Below are 20,181 nucleotides of genomic sequence, written 5' to 3' on the forward strand. Positions count from 1 at the left end.
GAGGGATACTGACTCGTCACTGAGGGAGGGGCTGGTGTGATTTGGAGGGAAGGTTTGTGGCTGGTGACAGGAAGGTAAGTAGGCGATCAGCAAGAGAATTCCTTGCCCATGTTTGGCCTGAGACTTTACAGAGCTGATGTTGGGGACTCCCAGGGCTACTTCCTTCCAGCTGTATATCACTGTGCCACCACCTCTGCCTCTGGAGGGTCTGTCCTGTTAGCGGGACAGGTCGTACCCAGGGATGGGGCTGTGATATTATCAATAAGATATCATTCTGCGATTCTGACTGTGTCAGGCTTCGTCGACCAGTGTGTGTGGGGGCGGGCTATCCCAGTTTTGGCATAAATTTGATGTTAATATGGTGGAATTTGCAGGGTTGGCAGGGCCATTGCCATTGCAGTGCCCGGATTGATGGCGGCTAGTCCATCGATCTTAGCCTTTGTTTTGGACTTTGCGCAGTAAGATTGAGTGACCTGTTTGCTGGGCCATTGCTGTGAGTCTGGAGTCACATGTAGGCCAGGTCAGGTAAGGAGAGAGGACTTCCTTCCCCTAAAAGACAGATGAGTTTTTATGACAAATGACAATGGTTTTCAGGGTCACTGTATCTGAGACCAACTTCTTTAAATTCCAGATTCATTCGAGCTGCCATGGTGAGAGTTGAACTTGTTTTCCCAGAGTTTCAGCCTGGGTCTGCGGATTATTAGTTCCCACCACGCCGCTGCCTTAACATTTTCTGCCTCTCCCCATCGTCTTTTACGATGCTAAACCTGTCTCTTTCAGCACATTTTTGGTGCACCTGTCCTAACAGCCCCCGTGTGTGGCTTGGAGTTAAGTTCTGTTTGATAAGTCTCCTGTGAAACTCACTGGTTTGTTTTACAAGCACACGCCTGTTGCCAGCAGCCTGCTCCTTATAGGGGTTAGAATGTGCTGCAACTGTGGGAACAGCAGGAAACTGCTTTTAAAATCATTAGACGCTGAAGGATTATAAAACGCGAGAGGCAGCAGGTAATAGGAAACCATTAATTTTCGTATGCAATTTACCAGAAGTCCCCGGTGTATAGAAATATCACAGAGACCTCCCCGCACGCAGAAACAAACTACAGTCCAGGCTGGAGGGGAAAACTTCAATCTTGTTCCATTTTTCAGTCGATTACTGGTTAGCGATTTCGGGAGGTAATCCATGGCTCGTTTATCCAATGGGCATAACATCAGCATCCCTACATCTTCAGTCTAAGGCAAGGAGCCATTCAGCCCATCATTCTGATCCGCCATTCAATAAAATCACGGCTGATCTCCCACCTCTCCGTGCTATCCCAATATCCCTTCGTCACCTTGATTTTCAAAAACTGACTGATCTTGCCTTGGATGTAACTGGACATCCAACCACCCTCATCGAGAAATTCAAATACTCTCAATGCTCTAAAGGAAGAAATCTCTCCTCATCTCAGTGAGGAGCAGCCAATCCTCCGTTCTGAAACGAGGGCAGCATGTTTGAGACCCCCTCAGCCTTAGGGAACAGACCCTCATCATCTGATTAGAGATATAGCCATGATTTAACTGAATGGCAGAACTGAATTGAGGGGCTGAATGGTCTCCTTCTGTCCCTCGTGCTTTCATTTCACTTTAGTATTGAAAAACCTTTTGTAGATGTATTTCCCCTGGTCTAAGTTGATGTTCTAGTACGTTAACCTGCTAATGGGAAACATGTGGACTGATGCTGATTGTTTGCGTTTAACTGTTATGAAAAAGGCTGCTGTAATAAAACCGTTACCCAACTGACAACATCCAGTCCAATTTCAGTAAGAAGAATTCTCCATGGGAGCGTTCTCTCAGTCCAAATGTTGTGGTTTTGAGCTTTACATCTGGTGTCCTGGCTGACATTTCTTTCTAAATGCGGTTCCCCTCAAATCCCTCCATGGTCACATACCTGCTTATCTCTGTAATCTTCCCCAGCCCCGCAATCTCTGCTCACCTCCATTTCTGGCCTCCTGCGCTCCTCCGATTTTATTTGCCCGTCGTTGTCAGCCGTGCCTTTAGCTGCCTGAGCCCCAAATGTTTGAATTCCTTCCCTAAACCTCTCTCTCTCTCTCTCTGTCTCTCTCTCTGTCACTCTCCATCTCTCTCTCCTTTTAAGTCATTAAAATACTCTCAAGTTTTGGTTGCCTGTGTAATGTTATCTCATGTGGCTTGGAGTCACGTTTGATAACGTTTCTGTGAAGTGCCGTGGAAGATTAATTGCAAGTTGTTGAAGCAGTTTTTGATGTAATAGGATGTAGAAATGGTCCTACCTCACGTTAAGTTGATCTTACTCTGCACCCCAGCTATGACTGTAACGCTACATTCTGCACCCTCCCCTTTCCTTCTCTATGAACAGTATGCTTTGTCTGTACAGCGCACAAGAAATAATACTTTTCATTGTGTACTAATACCTGTGACAATAACAAATCAAAATGTTTGTTAATTCTATAGCTAAGAAGCAGATAGGCCCGAGTGAGATTACTGTAAAACTACTTTCTCCTTTATATTTGGATAGTTTTTTAACCTCTCAGCAATAACAGATGTTATAAGTAGCTGCTGATGGTCAAATAGTCTGAAATCAGTGCTAGCATACTGACCTCGGATAAAGAACCTCCCTCTGTTCTGCTGCACCCTTAACCCCAGCCTCAGGAGGGTTGTTTGGAATAAGTTTTGTTTTGGAGGGCTGAAGGGACTGTTTCCTGTGCTGTACTGTTCTCTTTTTTTGTTCTTAAGTCTGGAATACTATTGAGTAAAAATCATTTTTGTCTTTTCTTAGGAGACGCCTAGAACTACAAACCGATGGAAAAGGTAAAGTAAACTTTTTCATTAAGTTTCAGTTTTATCTGAACTTTGTTCCACCCTGTGCTGGGTGGTAGGTAACTGTGTGACTCAGGGTTAAATCTAACCTCAACTGAGACTCTTCCTGTTGTTTTGTTTTGTTCCTCCTCAAATAACAGCCCCCCGTGCTGGCTTCAGCAGGTCATTTTCTGCGATGTTTTATTGAATTGAGGTCGTTCCTGACTGGCAGTGAGGAGGGAGAATCGGCAGGGATCTCCTCTGGATTATACGGCAGCACCATGTGCTAACTGGCCACTGATGGGTGTTGGCCGGATCCATCTCCTATTCAGCCTTTATACTGAGAGTCAGATTGTTCAGCCATGGACAGAGATAGCTGTAAATAAAAGGAGAAACAGAGCAGGCTCCTGTGTCGAGTTGTATACAATATCTGACTGTTCTCCAAATCTCCAGCGAGCGGCTGATCTGCACAGACCCGTAGGTTAATCTCGGGTTGGTCCCGTTAGTTGATTCCAATGAACAGAATTGAACCGTGGCAGAGTGGGTGGGTATTCTCACCTCGGAGTCAGAAGGTTGTGGCTTCAAATCCCATTCCAAAGAGTTTGAACAGGTAATCCAGACTGACACTCGTACTGCAAATCACAGAATCCCTGTGGTGCAGAAGAGGCCATTCAGCCCATCGAGTCTGCAAGGAGTCTTTGACACAGTACCGTCCCTGTCCCCGACCCTACCCTTATAACCCCGCATGTTTAGCATCCACCTACTCTGCACATCTGTTGGAGATGTCATCTTTCAGACAGAATGATAAGCTGAGTCCCCATCTGCTCCCTCAGGTAGGTGAAACATTGGCACAGTGGTGAACACGGTTGCCTCACAGTGCCAGGGACCCGGGTTCAATTCTGTCCTTGGGTGACTGTGTGGAGTCTGCACGTCCTCCCCATGTCTGCATGGGTTTCCTCCAGGTGCTCCAGTTTGTGTGGGTTAGGTGAATTGTCCATGCTAAATTTCCCCTTAGTGCAAGGAGAATTAGCAGGGTAAATATGTGGGGTTATGGGGATAGGGCCTGGGTGGGATTGTGTTCGGTACAGGCTTGATGGGCCAAATGGCCTTCTGTACTGTCGGGATTCAATGATTCCATGAAAAGACCCCATGACAGTATTTTGAAGAACAACAACTCTGTTATTCAGGTCTGTATTTATGCCTCAACTAATATCACTAGAATAGATTACCTGGGATTAATGGGAAACATGTGGACTGATGCTGATTGTTTGCGTTTAACTGTTATGAAAAAGACTGCTGTAATAAAATCGTTACACAACTGACAACATCCAGTCCAATTTCAGTAAGATGAATTCTCCATGGGAGCGTTCTCTCCAAAAAGGCATTATCTCATTGCTGTTTGTGGGATCTTGCTGTGCACAGATTGGTTGCTGTGTTACCTGAATTACAATGGTGATAACGTTTCAAAAGTACTGCATTGGCTGTAAAATGCTCGGGACGTCTTTGGGTCCACGAACGATGTCTTTTTCCAGAGGGGAGAGAACGTTCATTAGGGAATGATAAATAGAATTAAGCCCAAGCTCCGAAGGATTTTAATTGTTTGTATATTAATGGCAGTTGATAATTTCGGTGAATATAAAACAGCTACTGCTTCACAAAAGGAATTCTTTATGAATGTACGGGCAGAACAAATCTACTTTCGCCTGTAAGAAAAAGGCCACTGATGAGCAGTAATTGGTGCATTAACCATGAATCAGAAAAGTTAATGAAGGGCATTGCAAAGGAATTTCTATTACTTTCAGTGTAATTTTGTACCATATAGCTTTTGGCAATGATTACAAGGCAGCCATTCATGATCACCTCCAGCACTTTGCATAGTGACCATGTGGATTTCACTCAGCCCTCGGAATCCGACAGGACTGTCCCTGTTAGTTAACAGATCGGTACGGTCATCATGTTTCAGACTTGCTCGAGGTTTCCTATTTACCCAAGTTCTGGTTTATGAACTTGCAGCTGTGGTTCTGAGAAACCTGTTCGTCAGATATTCCAAAGCGAGTTAGTTGCAAACAAACAATGTTGGTAAAATCTCAGATATTTGAGAAGACTCAAAAATGAGGCCCACAAATTTGCTTTGTTTTTAAACAACTCACGAGAGATTACCAATAGAACTGAAGCTTTTAATTGCAATAAATAAGTCCTTAATGTTACTTAAATGTGGGGAGACTCAAAATTATGCAGCATTTCAGTTAGCTAAATAAGAGAATCTGTAAGTAGGTAACACAGATTTAAGAGAACTGGATCCTCAGCCTTTTGGCTAAGATCAAATGTAGTTTTGCTGTCCTACACTCAGTTCAAGTCATGAGGTTACTCTGAGGCTTTGTTTGAAGCAATTTTTTAAAGCGATATCTCGGCCTTTTGGCTAAGATGTAAATGAGATCAAACCTTGGAGGAGGAGCTATGCCTGCTCCAATCAGCTTGGTTCATGTAGATCAAGCCCAACACAGGAAGCGGCCAGCTTGGATCGGGAATGTCTCACTTGCTAAGACTTGAATCGGACTTTGGATTAAATTGGATATATGAGAAAACTGGTATGTTTCTGGCTAAGATATTAGACAGGGTTTCTTGTTTCAAGTAGTTTTGGCACATAATCAATGGGGCTTCTGTGCAGGATTGATTCTATTATTCAATAACTCTATTGTCCTGTGGCGATCATTTTGAAGAAGAACAGGATTCCCTGTTGCCCCGACCAAGACTGACCCGTCAACCAATGTCACTGAAAGCAGAGTCTGTCTTGACTGCTGTGAAGTTACTGTTGTTATTTATTCCCTGGCAGGGAGCTTGCTGTCCCCAAATTGGCTGCAGCAATTCCCACATTTCAGCAGCTGCATTAAAAGAGTAACCCGTTGTGTGTAAAGCACTTGGAACATTTTGGTGCCTTTCATGCATCAGTAATCAGAATTAGACATGGGGTAGTTTGAACATAAGAACATAAGAAATAGGAGCAGGAGTAGGCCATCTAGCCCTTCGAGCCTGCCCCGCCATTCAATAAGATCATGGCTGATCTGAAGTGGATCAGTTCCACTTTCCCGCTTTCTCTCCATAACCCTTAATTCCCTTGTCTGTCAAAAACCTATCAACCCGTGACTTAAATATGTTCAACGAGGCAGCCTCCACCACTTCAACGGGCAGAGAATTCCAGAGATTCACCACCCTTTGAGTGAAGAAGTCCCTCCTCAACTCTGATCTAAACTGCACCCCCTCCTTATTTTGAGTCTGTGCCCTCTAGTTCTGGTTTCCTTTCTAAGTGGAAAGAATCTCTCAATTTGACTTGAGCTCAGTTGCTTAAAGGTTTTCGGTCGAGGTTTTGTTTTACTCGATCATTTTAAACACTGATTCAAAAGCATCATCAACTTTGCGTGAAATCACATCTACACGGCCCGACTCATTTTGAACAATCTCCGCAATTCCAGTGGTCCGTCTGGTTTGGAATCATCTGAATCCATTGTCACTGTTACTGAATCTGAGTTTTTGATGTAAATGCTGATCCTTGTTAATGCCCTGCTGAACCTGATGTAACTGGAAAAGTATACCTGCTTATCCATTCTTTCCTCGTTCCCTTAGCTATGTGCAGGATTTACCCCACAGCACTGAGACTAATCAGTAGACCATGGTTCGCTTTAATTAAATATCCTTTGAAAACCTAGGTGTAACACATCATTCGACTGTGTGACCTAATTATTATGACTTCACCAAGAAACTCAGGAAATTTGCCAAGCAGGTTTAATCTAATTAGGGTAATACTGATTTTTTTGTTAGCATGTATTCAACCTGCACACCAACCTATCAAAGTGCTCCCCTTCGCATCTCCTGACGTGATGCCCTCCACCCTAATTAATTTGCTTAAGTTATGCCCCAGTGTCTTTTAAATTGGCCAGTTGTAAAGTTATATATCTGCCTCCTGCTTTCCGTGTTTCTGAAACCCAGATCGTTAAATTACATGGAATTTACAGCACAGAAACAGGCCATTTGGCCCAACCAATTCATACTGCCATTTATGCTCCAGATGGGCCCCCCCCATCCTTTCTTGATTAGCATCTCCCCATTTCCCCTTCTCCCCCTCCGATTATATTAAATACAATTATTAAATTCACTTCAATCACTTACTGTGGAACGAGTTCCACCTCCTCACCACTCTTTGAATAAAGAAATTTCTCCAGAATTCCCCATTGGATTCATTAATAACTATCTTACCTCGATGGCCTCCGGTTTTGCTCTTCCCCACGAGAGGAGATTTTTTTTTGTTTGTATCCACTCTTATTAATACCTTTCATCGTTTGAAACACTCGTCTGCGTGGGTTTTCTCCGGGTGCTCCGGTTTCCTCCCACAGTCTGAAAGACGTGCTGTTTAAGAGCATTGACCAAACAGGCGCCCAGGTGTGGCGATTAGGGGAGCTTCACAGTAACTTCTTTGCAGTGTTAATGTAAGACTTACTTTTGACTAATAAATAAACTTTACTTCAGTTTTTAAAGGCCTCTATTCGCTCACTCCTCAGACTTCTCTTCACAAGAACAAAGAGACTCAAACTGTTCTTCTTTTTCTACTGGCCATAACCTCGCCACTCTGGCATTATCTTCGTAAATCCTTCTTGCAACGTTGCCACAGAAATTTACAACATAGAGGAGGCCATTGGGCCCAGCATGTCTACCATCTGTAAAAGAATTATCCAGCCTAATCCCCCTTCCATCTTCTGAGTCTGGAGCCCACTTGGTCACAGTACTTCAACTAAATGTCTGTACTCCTGCATCGTGCTGAAGATTTCTGCCTCTTGCCACCATTTCGGCAGCAGGTTCCAGACCCCGATCGCAATCTGTGTGAAAAGCCCCTCCTCATAGGAGCAGGAGCAGGCCATTCAGCCCTTCGAGCCTGTACCACCATTCAGTAAGGTCACAGTTGCTCTGGTTGTGGTCATTTCTACCTTTCTGTCTGTCCCCATAACCATTGGCTCCCTTGTCTGTCAAAACTCTATTTAACTCGGTCTTGAATCAGTTCAAAGCCTCAGCCTGACCCAGCCCCCACTGCTCACTGGGAAAGAGAATTATTTTTCTGAATTCTTCTTGTCCATTTTACAAGAGAGTCCGAATTCTTAAACTGTATTCCCTTGTTCTAGTTTGTTTGCTTGTTTATTAGTGTTGCAAGCAGGCTCACATTAACACTGCAATGAAGTTACTGTGAAAACCCCTGAGTTGTCACACTCAGGCGTCTGTTCGGGTACAACAAGGGAGAATTTAACATGGCCAATGTCCCTAACCAGCACATCTTTCAGAGTGTGGGAGGAAACTAATCCCTTCCCCCCCCGATAAGAGGAAACCTCCTCCCAGTATTTGCCCTGTCAAATCCCCCCAGGAGATTTTATGTTTCAATAAGAACCACCCCACCCCTCTTTTATCTAAACAACCTGCTCAAACTTTCTCACTGAGAAGAGCCCTTCACCCCAGGAATGAGTTCTCAATCCCCCCCCCCCCCCCCAACTCATCTCTCAGTGAATTATTTTAAATCTATGCTGTAGAATACCTCTTCTAAGGGAAATAGATTCTTCATTTTCATTCTATCTCAGTCTTGTACATGCTTCTATATAACCTCAGTCCCTCTATATCCTTCTAATAATATGCTGAGCGGAATTGTACGTGGCAAAGTGGTGTTTGCTGATCCCTGGTGCATGGTATGACTTGCAGTTTTTGTACTTTGTGCTTTTGGTGATAAGTGGGTCATGCTGGCTGCAGCCTCTATAATCTCTAAATCACTAAGTCAGGAGTCAGTCATGCATTATATTTACCAGCTCCGACTCGAGACAATTTGGGGTTTTCCCATTTAATATCAGTTTTAATTCACGTTGTCAGTTGAAGTAACTTCTATAAGGAGAGAAGATGAGTGATTTTTATTTGTTCCGTGTGCTGACTTGCTGGTCTACCTACATTCTCTTCTTAACTGGATACTGTTTATGTTAAGTTGTAGCTGGTTTTGGAATTTAAAGAAAACAGAAAATGCTGGAAATATTCAGCCGGTCAGATGATGTCTTTGCAGAGAGAAAGCAAGTTTACCTTTCAGGCTAATGACAGTTTATCAGAACTGAAGAAGCCAGAGCAGTATTTTTATAACTTCTCCCACCTTCCAGCTGTCTCTGATGTATTTGTCTACACCACTTCCTTGTCTGAATATTTTATAGTCCCTGCGATCAGGTTTCCTTGTCTCAGAATGGCCAACACTTGAATCAAGTCTTTGTGTTCTCGGTTCCAGTGCTGCTCAGCGAGCCTGAGATACCGACACGCCTTTATTGTGAGACTCACCAAACAAAATACCCGTTTCAAACTTGAAAACAAAGTGCTGCAAAAAGCCAGCAGGTTTGGCAGCATCTGTGGAGAGAGGAACAGTTAACGTGACGAGTGCAACATGGTGACTCTTCAGAACTGAAGGGAGGTCGGAATGTGACAGGTCAGGCAAAGGTGAGATGGCAGGAGAGATTAAATGACAGGAATGTCATGGACCAGAAGGACAACGGAGTGGTACTGATCACATCAAAGAAACAAAGCATTGTTCCAGCATTACGTGAAAGCAGAATGAAGGTCAGCACTGGCTGAAAGCAAAGTAGCAGAATAAAGGTCAGCACTGGCTGAAAGCAAAGTAGCAGAATAAAGGTGGCTGAAATCAAGATTTGAGAGCAAGATACAGATTGCCATCAGGGAAAAATGATAAAATAGGGGACAGAGTTCGTAGTCTGAAATTGTTGAACTCCGTGTTGACTCCAGGAGGCTCTGTAGTGCGTAACCGGAGGCTGAGATGTTCCTGCAGTTTATGTTGAGCCTCACTGGAAGTTTCTAACAGGCCAAGGATAGAATGGGAGCGAGGTGCTGGATTGAAATGGCAAGCGGCCGGAAGGTCAGGGTCAGACTTGTGGCCTGAGTGAAGGTGTTCCGCACAGCGGTTATCCAGCCTGTGTTTGATCTCCAGGAGGAGAGGGTGCTGTGAGCTGCAAATACAACAGACTAAACTGAAAGGTGCACAAGTAACTCACTGTTTCATCTGGGCAGAGTGTTTAGAGCCTTGGACAGTGTGGGGGCGGAGGTTGGGGGGGGAGGTTAATGTGGAGTCATTTGTCTCTTAAACATGTCTGTCTTTCTCTCCCACCCAAATCCCTTGCTTCACAGGAACCCCCGTTGACTTGGTTTGGTCTGATCTGTCCAGGGTTCTGTTGACTGATCGCAGACCTGAACCGTTAATAGTTTCTCTCTCCACATAATCGGCCTGACCTGTTGAGTAATTACTGGATTTTCTGGATTTATTTCGGATTTGCAGTATCTGCGCTAATTTATGGGATCACCATCTCCCAATCCCATTGTCCTGCAGCCCTGTGGCTAGCCATCATTATCTCCCCATGGTCCTAGTGCCTATCCGCTTTGTAATGATTACATGATGCTCCATCACATAAAATCACAGCACGGTAATGATGCAGGAGGCCATTTGGCCCATTGCGTGTCTGCACCAGTTCTCCCAAGGAGCTTCATGGCTCAGGGCCATACTCCTGATCTTTCCCTGTATCCCTGCGTCTTGTTTCTAACCAGTAACAGGGTCTGATGCCCTCCTGTCTGACCCCGAGTGTTATTTTCATTCCCACCTTCTGGAATTAGTCAAGTTTTGGTGATAGCAACCAGTGCAGCTTCCGGCTCGAGCAGGTTATTTCTAATGTTACCGACGATCAAATGCAAATGTTTTAACATGGACATTGTGGACCTGCTTTTCCCCAGACACTAGTTCATGTACATATCTGTGGGTCACTGTGCCCATACGCACGATGAAAGGGTAACATTTAATAGTGCGTTTTACTGTCTGGAGAAATTCCACAGTGTTTCCCAGCAAATGGAATATTTTTGCAGTGTGCTCCCTGTTACTATTTATGAAATGGCAACTTCTCAGATGTCAAGGTGAGATTGAGCAGACAGTTTAGTGGGAAGAACACTCCCTCTCGGTTCTTCTTCATAATAATGCCAGGGACCTGTCGCGTCCGCCTGAGACAGGGGGCGTTGGTTTAATGTCTGATTAAGGAAGACAGCGCCTGCAGGAGTGCAGCACTCCCTCAGTATCGACACTGGAGTGTCAGCATGGATTTTGTGCTCACGCCTCTGGAATGGGATTTTAATCCATACCTCCTGACTCCGAGGTAAGAGTGCTTCCTACCAAACCACACCTTCGGAGGTTGGAGTCTTACCCACCGGGCCACACCTGAGGAGGTTATGGTTACAGCATGTTGGTGCGTTGTCTGATCTGTCCCTCAGAATGCTGTAGTAAAGCGGCTTTCACTCAGGAATGTGTGATGCTACACCGTGCTTTATTCCTCTGCCGTTTTACTTCCCATTAACGTTTGAGCTCTTCCCCCTCCCTCTCCCCCTCCGTGTTCACACAGCACCACGAATGCCCCTGACGAGGATATCGCAGCGTATTCAGCCAGCAGCAGATATTCCGGTCGAGCCGAGAGACCTGGTTATAATCGTTATGGAAACACCTCTTCAAGTTCCACCTTCAGCAATACATTAGAGAAAAAATTGGAAGAATTTGAAAAGGTACGGTGTGTGTATGTGTGTGTGTGTGTGTGTGTTTGTGTGTGTGTGTGTGTGTGTGTGTGTGAGGAATATTGTGGTTGGATACGCCTGGGATTTCCTGGATAAAAGCACGTTACTGCGGATGCTGGAATCTGAAACCAAAAGAGAAAATATGCTGGAAAATCTCAGCAGGTCTGGCAGCATCTGTAAAGGAGAGAAAAGAGCTGACGTTTCAAGTCCAGATGACCCTTTGTCAAAGCTTTTCTCTCCTTTACAGATGCTGCCAGACCAGCTGAGACTTTCCAGCATTTCCTCTTTTGGTTCCTGGGATTTCCTGCATTGGTTCTCCTTTCCCAGTGCAGTCCTGCAGCCCTGATATTGTCCATGTTTGTCACAGACTGAGATCTATCTCTCATTACTATGATTGATGTCAAACCAATCCGAGTGCATGAACAATTTGGTAAGTTGATCATTTGACGTGCAGTTAATGTGAAATTTGTTTTCCCGCCAGGATCTCGCTAAGGAAAGACAGGAAAATCAAAAACTAGTCAAGTTACTACAGGATAGAGAAGACCTCATTGGGAAATTGAAGGAAGAAATTGATCTTCTTAACAGAGTAAGAATTATTCGCCAATTCATTGTAGAATTGAAAAAATATTATTGTAAAAAGAACTCTCAACTTCCAGTTTAGGAATTCCAGTTTTGGAATGACAGATGGTGTGTTCCATGATGTAACACTCCTGCCCTGATACAAATGATCCTGATCTCCCCCAGAATGAGCACCAGTGGAAATCCACTTCGGCACACAGAATCCTTACAGTCCATTCAGTCCATTGAGTCTGCACTGACTCTGATAGAGCATCTCACCCAGGCCCTATCCCTGAACCCCACATATTTACCCTGCTCGTCCCCCTAAACTACACACCCTTGGACACTAAAGGGGAATTTGGCATGGCCAATCCACCTAACCTGCACATCTTTGGACTGAGCCATTTTTGCTTAATTCTGAGTGTGTGTGTGAGGAATATGAGGATGTGTTTTGTGAATCAGGGAAGGAAATCCAGGGCCCTGGTCTTCCTCCTGTTCCCAGGATACTTTATTCCATCCGCCCTTTAACCTTCCCTATTATATCCCAGAATTAGAAACCATAGTCACAGATGGGGGGGGATCAGTGTTTTCAGTGTTTTTTTTATGTCAGTTTAGTAAAATTTCTTAGCTTTTGTACTCTCGGCCTCAAAGGCTGATAGAAAGTTCTGGTTTCGCCCTGATACAGCCTGTAACCATGCCCTTGTTGGGCAGTTACACACAACTCATATTACACAAGCAGCTCAAATTCTTTGAACCTGGCTGTGTGCAATACCAGGACAGCAACATCCACAAGACCTGAACCTCTCAAACACCACTAGTAATGATCCCATGTACAAATGAGAAAATCTCGAACCAACACTGACCGGTGCGTGACTCCCGGTTTCATTTCCAAGTTTAAAAATGGCAATCACCTTCTGGTAAATTAGCGCTGACCAATTGCAGTAATGTGCTGTGTCTGTCCACCCCAGTGAGATTTGTTAACAGAAAAATTCCACTTGACATTGAGTGAGAAGTATTTTCTTATTTTCAGTTGAAACTAACCACACTCACAAATCTCCAGAATGGAGCATTTAATAATCATAGAATCCCTACAGTGCAGATGAGGCCATTTAGCCCAGTAAGCCTGCACCTACATCAATCCCATCCTAACCCAGTAACCCTGTGTATTTACCCTGCTTATCCCCCTGACACTAAGGAGCAATTTACTGGCATGGTGGCACTGTGGTTAGCACTGCTGCCTCACAGCGCCAAGGACCCAGGTTCAATTCCCAGCTTGGGTCACCGTTGGTGTGGAGTTTGCACATTCCCCTCGTGTCGGCATGAGTTTTCTCCGGATGCTCTGGTTTCCTCCCACAGACTGAAAGACGAGCTGGTTAGGGTGCATTGGCCATGCTAAATTCTCCCTCAGTGTACCCTGACCGACGTTGGAGTGTGGTGACTAAGGGATTTTCACAGTAACTCCATTGCAGTGTTAATGTAAGCCTACTTGTGACTAATAAATATAACTAACTTTAACCATGGCCAATCCACCTAACCTGCACATCTTTGGACTGTGGGAGGAAACCAGAGCACCCGGAGGAAACCCATGCAGACACGAGGAGAACGTACAGACTCCACACAGACAGTGACCCGAGCCGGATATCGAACCCAGGTCCCTGGAGCTGTGAGGCAGCAGTGCTAACCACTGTGTCACCGTTCCACACCCCAAAGTAAGAGAGCAAAATACTGCAGATGTTGGAAATCTGAAATATAAACAGAAAATGCTGGAAATACTCAGCAGGCCGGGCAGTGTCTGTGGAGACAGAAGCAGAGTTGATGCTTCAGATCCAGGATCTGCAGTAGTTCAGACAAAGTGCCACTGACCGTTTCCCCTCTGCACAGATGCTGCCAGATGTGCTGAGCGTTTCCAGCACTTTGTTTCTATCAGAACAACAATTGGCCGTATTGTCCGCCCACCAAAAATCAATCAGATTTCCTGCGAGCCTTCGTCTCCCTTCAGCGAGGAAGCCAGCAGCAACTGCCTGAGCTCAGGATTGGTACAATATTAGACAGAAACCTTTTTAAGAAGGTGTTGTGGAATGAAGAGACCATGAACCGTTTGCTAAGGGGGAAAAGAATCCAGACTAAAGCAACAAAATGATCCTTTTGAAAATGGAATAACTACTAAAATTACCAGTGGAAAATGCTGAGTGAGCTAACTAACAAAACCTTTTCATTAAGATGCAGAAGCTGAGTTCCCCGAAAGCACAGATCCTGGCGTTTGGTACTGTGTACACTCTCACTCTCCTGTAAGGGTATGTCTGTGTGTGGACACACATTGTCACAGAGTCAGCGTTTACATTATTAATCTGTAATTTTGAGTTGTGTGGTTGGAGAACGTGAATTGTAGAAGCAATGAGTATAATCCACGTCCCATCATTTACCTTCCTTGTGACAATTAGCACTGAACTTTTCCAGTAACAGCCCCATTGGAATTATCTCCTCTCGTGGTTCAGTTTAACTGAGCACATGACTACAATTATGTTCACTTGTCCAGCCTTATTTGTTGAAACACTGACATTTACTACTGTGAGGAGGGAGGCAGGAACACGCTTCCTTGTAAAGCCACACCATCCTTCCTGAAAGTGGGCCTAAAAATATTAAATGAACACTCACATGTAATGGGTGTTTAAAATGATTAGCTGTAAGTCTGAGGGTATGTTCACTGGAGGAGATTATGTTTGTTCAGCAGCCAAACAAACTCCTGGAATGTCTAGCGAAGCCTACAGGCTGGTCACTTCTGATCTTTTAATCACACTTTGCTTCCTCCCTGTAATCCGAGTTTGGAAGGGCGCAGAAAAAGAATTCCGTGCTGCAGATTGTCTTAGAATCACAGAGCTAGAGAATGCTTCAGCACAGAAGGTTATTCACTGTCTGAGCTGGCTCTTTTGAAAGAACTATCCAATTAGTCCCACTACCCTGTGTGCTCCTTACAGCCTTGCAATCTTCCCCCCACCCCCCACTTCAAGTATTTATCCCATTCACTTTTGTAAGTTTATTATTGAAGCTGCTTCCTCGCCCCTTTTTCAGGAAATGCCTTCCAGATCACAGCAATTTGTTGTGTCCAAAAAAAGCCCAGCTCGCCACCCCCACCGTCGCCACACCCTCTCCCCCCCCCGCAAAGCTCTTTTGCCAATGACCTCAGCGCTCTCCTTATCAATCCGCCTACAGTTTCTCCTCGTTCACTCAATCAAGATCTCCATCATTTCAAACACTTCCATGTAATCACAGGAAGGACATGTTTGCCTTGGAGGCAGAGCAGCCGAGACTCATCAGGATGATAGCAGAGCTTTAGATTAGTGGATTATAAATTGACTCACCTGGCTCACTCCCTCGATTGTAGAAGATGAGGGCGTGACCTGAATAAAGTGTTTAAAACGATCCAGGAATTCAGTGGAGTGGGAATGAACTAATGCTTCTCTCTGATGAGGGAATCTAGAACAAAAGGAAGGACACGATTGACAACTCAAAATTCCGCGATACGGAATCTTCAGGCGAGGCAGGGGAGGGGGTAAAAGAGGAGGGGGCATTGCATTATTAGTTAAAGAGGCAGTTACTGCAGTGAGGAGAGATGATATATTGGGGGGGGGGGGCATCAAATGAAGCTTTGTGGGTAGAGCTTAGGGATAAAAATGAGGCAGCCACATTGTTAGGTGTTTATTATAAACCCCCAGATAGTCGGAGGGATATTCAGGAGCAAATATGTGCTCAGTTTGTGTGTAAATATAATAGCAATAGGGTTATTAGGTGATTTCAACTTTCCCAACATTAACTGGGATATACACAGTGTTAAGGGTTTGGATGGAATAGATTTCTTGAAATGTGCACAGGAGAGCTTTTTAAATCAATATGTGGAGGGCCCAACAAGGGCGGGAGCTGTGCTGGACCTGATTCTGGGGAAATGAAGCCAGACAGGTGGTTGAGGTGGTGGTGGGGGAGCATCTTAGTGACAGCGATCATAACACAGTACAACTTAAGTTGGTGAGAGACAAGGAAATAGACGAGCTGCAAAAAAATAGTTTTTGGATTGGGTGGAGAGCAGATTTTAGTAAAATAGGACAGGATCTGGCCAAGATAGACTGGGAACAGCTGCTAATGGAAAACCTACAGAAGAGCATTGGGGAGCATTCAAAAAGGAAATGGGCAGGGTGCTATCCCAGCATATCACCCGAAAGAGAACAAGTAAGAGTGACAAGCCCAGAGAACCATGGATGACCAGAGATATTCAGGATACAATGAGAAGGAAATGAAAGGTTTTCATAAAGTACAAGGGAAGCAAATCAATGGAGGCATTAATGAGGAATAGAAAGACCAGGGTGGAGCCCCTTAAGAAAGCAATTAGGAATGCAGAGAGGTAATATGAGAAAGTTCTGGCTGGTAAAAGTAGTGAAAAGTCCCAAAATATTCTGTAGTTATATCAATGGGAGGAGGATAACCAGGGAAAGAATGGGACCCATTAGGGACCAAGGGGACAATCTATGGGTGGAGCCAGAGGACACATTGGTAGAGTGTTGAATGAATGTTTCACATCTGCCTTCACCCAAGAGAATGAGGACAATGGTATGGAATTTAGGGAGAGAGACTGCGAGGTTCTTGAGCAAATTGACATAGAGAGTGACAAGGTATTGGAGGTGTTGGCAGTCTTAAAAGTGGATAAATCCCCAGGTCCAGATGAATTGTGCCCATGGCTGCTTAGGAGGCAAGGAAGGAGATTGCAGGGTCATTGACCCTATCTGACCACAGGGGAGGTGCCAGAAGACTGGAGAACAGATAATGTGATTCTGCTATTTGAGATTTGTTGTAGCGATAAAACTGGGACCTACAGACTGGTGAATCTCACATCAGCAGTAGGAAAACTATTAGGTTCTCTCCTTCAAAGTTTCTCTATCTCCACCTGGAGAGGCAAAGCTTGATCAGGGATAGTCAGCATGGCTTCATCAGAGGGGGGTCAAATCTAATAAATTTGAATTTTTTGAGGCGGTGACGAGGTGTGTAGATGAGGGTAATGCAGTCGATGTAGTTTATGTGGATTTCAGGAAGGTCCCACATGGGAGATTTGTAAAGGAATTCACATGGGATACAGGGTAATGTGATAAAGTGAATTCAAAATTAGCTCAGTTGTGGGATGATATGGAGATGCTGGTGTTGGACTGGGGTAAACACAGTAAGACGACTCACAACACCAGGTTAAAGTCCAACAGGTTTATTTGGAAGCAAAAGCCACAAGCTTTTGGAGCACTGCTCCTTCATCAGGTGAGTGAGAGTTCTGTACACAAACAGGGCACATACAGTCACAAACTCAATTTACAACATAATGGTTGGAATGTGAGTCTTTACAGGTAATCAAGTCTTAAAGGTACAGACAATGTGAGTGGAGAGAGGGTTAAGCACAGGTTAAAGAGATGTATATTGTCTCCAGACAGGACAGTTAGTGAGATTTTGCAAACCCAGGCAAGTCATGGGGGTTACAGATAGTGTGACATGATCCCAAGATCGGGAATGTCCCGAGGCATGGTACACTGGGGAGACAACGGGTGAATGAACACCGCTTGACAATCACCAGGCAGGAGTGTTCTCTTCCAGTCGGGGAACACTTCAGCGGTCACAGGCATTCAGCCTCTGATCTTTGGGTAAGAGTTCTCCTTCACAACAATGCAGAATCGCTGAGCAGAAACTGATGGGCAAGTTCCGCACAAACGAGGACGGCCTCACCCGGGGTGGGGGGGAGACAGTGGGGCAGGAGAACAGTCCACAGGACTTTCAATTCTCTTAGATTTTGATGGTGGGATGTGGGGTAGATGGGATTGAAACGCAGAGCACGGTCATGGTGGCCCCTCCTGTTCCGAATGCTCCATTTGTTTTGTGCTGACACTTCACGTTCACCTGGTAAAAGGACTCATGTTTTTTCTTCTGTCCTTTATTGAAGGATTTGGATGAAATTGAAGATGAGAATGATCAACTAAAGCAGGAAAACAAAACCTTGTTGAAAGTTGTTGGCCAGTTGACCAGGTAGAAGACGGTCACTCCTGTTAGACGCGGTTCTGGCTAATCCTGATTGATTACAATCCTGGAGTTAGCCTTCAAAAAACAAACACAGACTAAGGAGAAATCATTCTACACTCTTCTCCCCTAAGAATACCACACACCCTCTATTAGAAATGCATTCAATCTGAATATTTTGTTCGTAGTTGGCTTGTCCGTTCTTTTTGATGGAAACTGTTGGAATTTTTTTAAATTTCTTGATTATTTCCTTTGACTGTCTCTTAAGAAATTGTGTAACATATATTTGCAAACAGGTCACTGGTTCAAGTTATGGTTACGATTTTGTAATTTACGCGATAAAGGATCAATTCTTACGCTGTTGCTGTATTTCTAATTTTTGCTGCATTTGCAAGTTCCCATTGGAATTGGAAGGAGGAGCATTCACATTTGTGAATGATTTCAAACAAGGTTCAGGATCACCTGCTCTCAACAGAAGCTTCATCAGAGGAGGCAATGCTGTCCAGAGCCAGGTTTTTCATTTCAGTTGTGGATGAATCCTCAGACTTTCCTGTACAGCATCTAGCTGCCCAACAATATTCCTTGCCCATATTTTGTAACCTCGTTAAAACGATACAGTGCTGGATGATTGCACAAGGGCAGTGATTTAACACGCTGTGTTTAAGCTGCAGATGTGGAGGTGCTGCAAGGCCAGTTGTTGTAGATAGTGTCTGAATGTAGCCCATTTCAGGAGTCCAGCCCCGAATCTGGAGTGACCAGGGGGCAAGAATTGCTGAAGAAACTAATCTCTGTCTCCCTTGCTCTGTCTCACACTTCGCTTGGTTCCTGAGTCGGGGCCGGGTCTTAACTCCGCATTTGCTCTTTGCGGTTTGGTTTTATTAATTCTAAGACTATTAAAGTAAATGAACCGGAAAGCAGTTTATAACTTTGGTACAAAGTTGAACCGCACCCACACATTCCCTTGTGCTGGAAATGGTCTTAACAAAGGCAGTGTTTAAACCTTTGAGATTATTTATCATATCTTTGTGTTTTGAGCATCACTGCTTTCCCAGCCTTCACTGTGTTCAGTTATCACACTTTCTTTATCGCAGCTTGAAGAGCTTTTTTTTAAATGGAATAAATTACATTCCAAAAGCATGAAGTTAACTTTCCTCAATGTGCAAACATCCATAAATAAAGTTCAGCATTTCTTTTGCAGCACATTTTTACGTTAAAATAACAATAAAGCGTTTCTTGCAACTGAATCCATTATGTTAAACGTGTGGGCCATTATCAGGCCAGAATGAATGACCCTCTAATCACTGGCACACAAACAGAAGTTGTGTGTTGTTTTAGTTTTCAGTAACATGGTTATCAGGATATTAAAAGCCTGGGGCTTTGACTGAAGCCAGTGTGTAAATAAGGAGTGGAGAGAGTGACTTTTTGACTGCTACTGGGGCTAATTTTCCTAACTTTGGACACATATTTGCTCCCCTCTTTAGATTAGAATAGTGCGTCGGAAAGCACAAAACATTATAATCTGTTTGCGCTGTTGCAGATAAATTTATGCAAAATAAATTGTGAAGCACAACACAGTGATGACTCGCAGTCTGATGGCTTTATTTCATTCGCATTACCATCATTTAATAGGCAGAGGCCACTGCTCCCTGAATCTTTTACACATTTACTCATTACAGGCAGTCCTTTCGCTCTCACAAATGTTATCTGTTAATGGTCTTACACGGCTTGACAAGGTAGATGCGAGAGGCTGTCCACCCCTGGCTGGGAGTCCAGAACTAGGAGCCTGAGGTAAGGAGTTGGCCATTTACACCTGAGATTCAAAAGGTCTTCACCTAAGAGTTTTGTGAAATTTTTGGAATTCCCTACCCCAGAGAGCCGTGAATGCGCAGTCATTGAATCTGTTCAAATCTGACTCGAAAGGCTTTGAGACACTAAAGGGAACCAGGGCAGGAAAGTGGAGTTAATGTAGAAGATGTTATTGAATGGTGGAGCAGGCTCAAAAGGCTAAATGTTCATCTCCTGCTTCTAAAAAGCATTTAGACAGCTGCATGGATAAGATGGGTACAGGAGGATATGGGTCGAATGCGGGCAGTTGGGATTAGCTTAGGGTTTTAAAACAAAGGGCAGCATGGACAAATTTCCATGTGT

The 20,181-nt window shown here is 44.3% G+C and overlaps 1 protein-coding gene across 1 annotated transcript in view; it reads left to right on the forward strand.

Moving 5' to 3' along the window:
* The window catches only part of pawr (PRKC, apoptosis, WT1, regulator), a 125,694-nt gene extending 106,083 nt beyond the window's left edge, over positions 1-19,611 (forward strand). The window contains exons 3-6 of the mRNA XM_080191439.1: positions 2,795-2,826; positions 11,271-11,427; positions 11,918-12,022; positions 17,960-19,611. Coding sequence (XP_080047565.1) covers positions 2,795-2,826; positions 11,271-11,427; positions 11,918-12,022; positions 17,960-18,046 — 381 coding nt within the window. The 3' untranslated portion in view covers positions 18,047-19,611. The remainder of the gene's footprint in view (positions 1-2,794; positions 2,827-11,270; positions 11,428-11,917; positions 12,023-17,959) is intronic.
* The last annotated feature ends 570 nt before the right edge of the window (positions 19,612-20,181 follow it).

Source organism: Carcharhinus amblyrhynchos, chromosome 6 (genome assembly GCF_965287045.1).
Source record: "Carcharhinus amblyrhynchos chromosome 6, sCarAmb.v2.hapA, whole genome shotgun sequence".
NCBI classification, from domain to species: domain Eukaryota; kingdom Metazoa; phylum Chordata; class Chondrichthyes; order Carcharhiniformes; family Carcharhinidae; genus Carcharhinus; species Carcharhinus amblyrhynchos.